This window comes from Otolemur garnettii, unplaced genomic scaffold (genome assembly GCF_000181295.1).
Source record: "Otolemur garnettii isolate 467f Iridium unplaced genomic scaffold, OtoGar3 scaffold00008, whole genome shotgun sequence".
In the NCBI taxonomy this organism is placed as follows: Eukaryota; Metazoa; Chordata; class Mammalia; order Primates; family Galagidae; genus Otolemur; species Otolemur garnettii.
In genome coordinates, this window is record NW_003852403.1 from 14,836,297 (window position 1) to 14,837,381 (window position 1,085).

General features: G+C 53.8%; 1 protein-coding gene across 1 annotated transcript in view; it reads left to right on the top strand.

Moving 5' to 3' along the window:
* PRF1 (perforin 1) overlaps window positions 1–1,085 on the top strand; it is a 26,475-nt gene that overhangs the window by 24,047 nt on the left and 1,343 nt on the right. Inside the window, 1 exon segment of the mRNA XM_012801300.2 lies at window positions 846–1,083. Within this exon segment, the coding sequence (XP_012656754.2) occupies window positions 846–1,083 (238 nt within the window).

Sequence of the window (1,085 nt, forward strand, 5' to 3'; positions counted from 1 at the left end):
GGGACTTGGAGGCTGCTTCTACTAGGAGAAAACCACAAACCTGGTTTTCAGACTTCAGGTGACTCAGCCCTGTGTCCTCCACCCATCCATGAAGTCCCAAATCTGGAAGTGTCCAGGGAGAGACCAGGTGGAGGGGAAGCAAGGCCATGTCTGAGTGCCCTAGCATGGTGCCATTTAGGTCTAGAGAGCACCCAGCTGCCTCTTTCCTGAGCCCTGACAGCCTTCCCTGGGGTCCCTCCTGGATGGGGACAGAGGCAAGAGACCAAAATGGGTCCTCCCTTCTCATTGTTATACAACCTTGAGCACCTCAAATCTCTTCCCTGGGCCTCATTCATCCATTCAACCAATGTTCACATTGGCCTGTGTCAGGGCTCACCTGCTGAACTCTCAGGAGCAGACGGTCTGGGACCTAGGTCCACACCTGAGAAGCTCATGGCCTGCATGGCCCGATCCCAAGTCATCTGCTCTGATTTCTCATTTTCTCCACAACGAGCCAGGGCATCTCCTACCTGCGTGGCCCAGACTGTCAGGAGACAGGGCACAAAGGGCTCAACGCAGGGGAACAGACAAGGGTAGACCACATGACTAGGTTCCAAAGTTAAATGAATGCCATCAGTGCAATACCATTGCTTTTATAACAAGAAAACAAAAGGAGAGAAAAAAACTTTGTTTTGTAAAAAGAAAATGCCTATAGAATATCTAGGTAACTGAGGAGTGAGAGCAGGCTTCCCTGACAGCTCCATGCCCCAGAGCAAGCTTTGAAGCCGGCTTTAAGTTTCACTGATCGTTTTGCCCACTTACGTGTGACCTTAAAGTTACTGATGCCTTGCTCTGTCTCCTCCCAGTTTTCGCCTGGTGCACATGCCCCCACTCCACCCTGACTTCAGGAGGGCCCTCAGGGACCTGCCCCCCCACTTCAATGCCTCCACCGAGCCCAGCTACCTCAGGCTCATCTCCAACTACGGCACCCACTTCACCCGGGCCGTGCAGCTGGGTGGCCGCATCTCGGCCATCACTGCCCTGCGCACCTGTGAGCTGACCCTGGAAGGCCTCACGGACAACGAGGTAAAGGACTGCCTGAACGT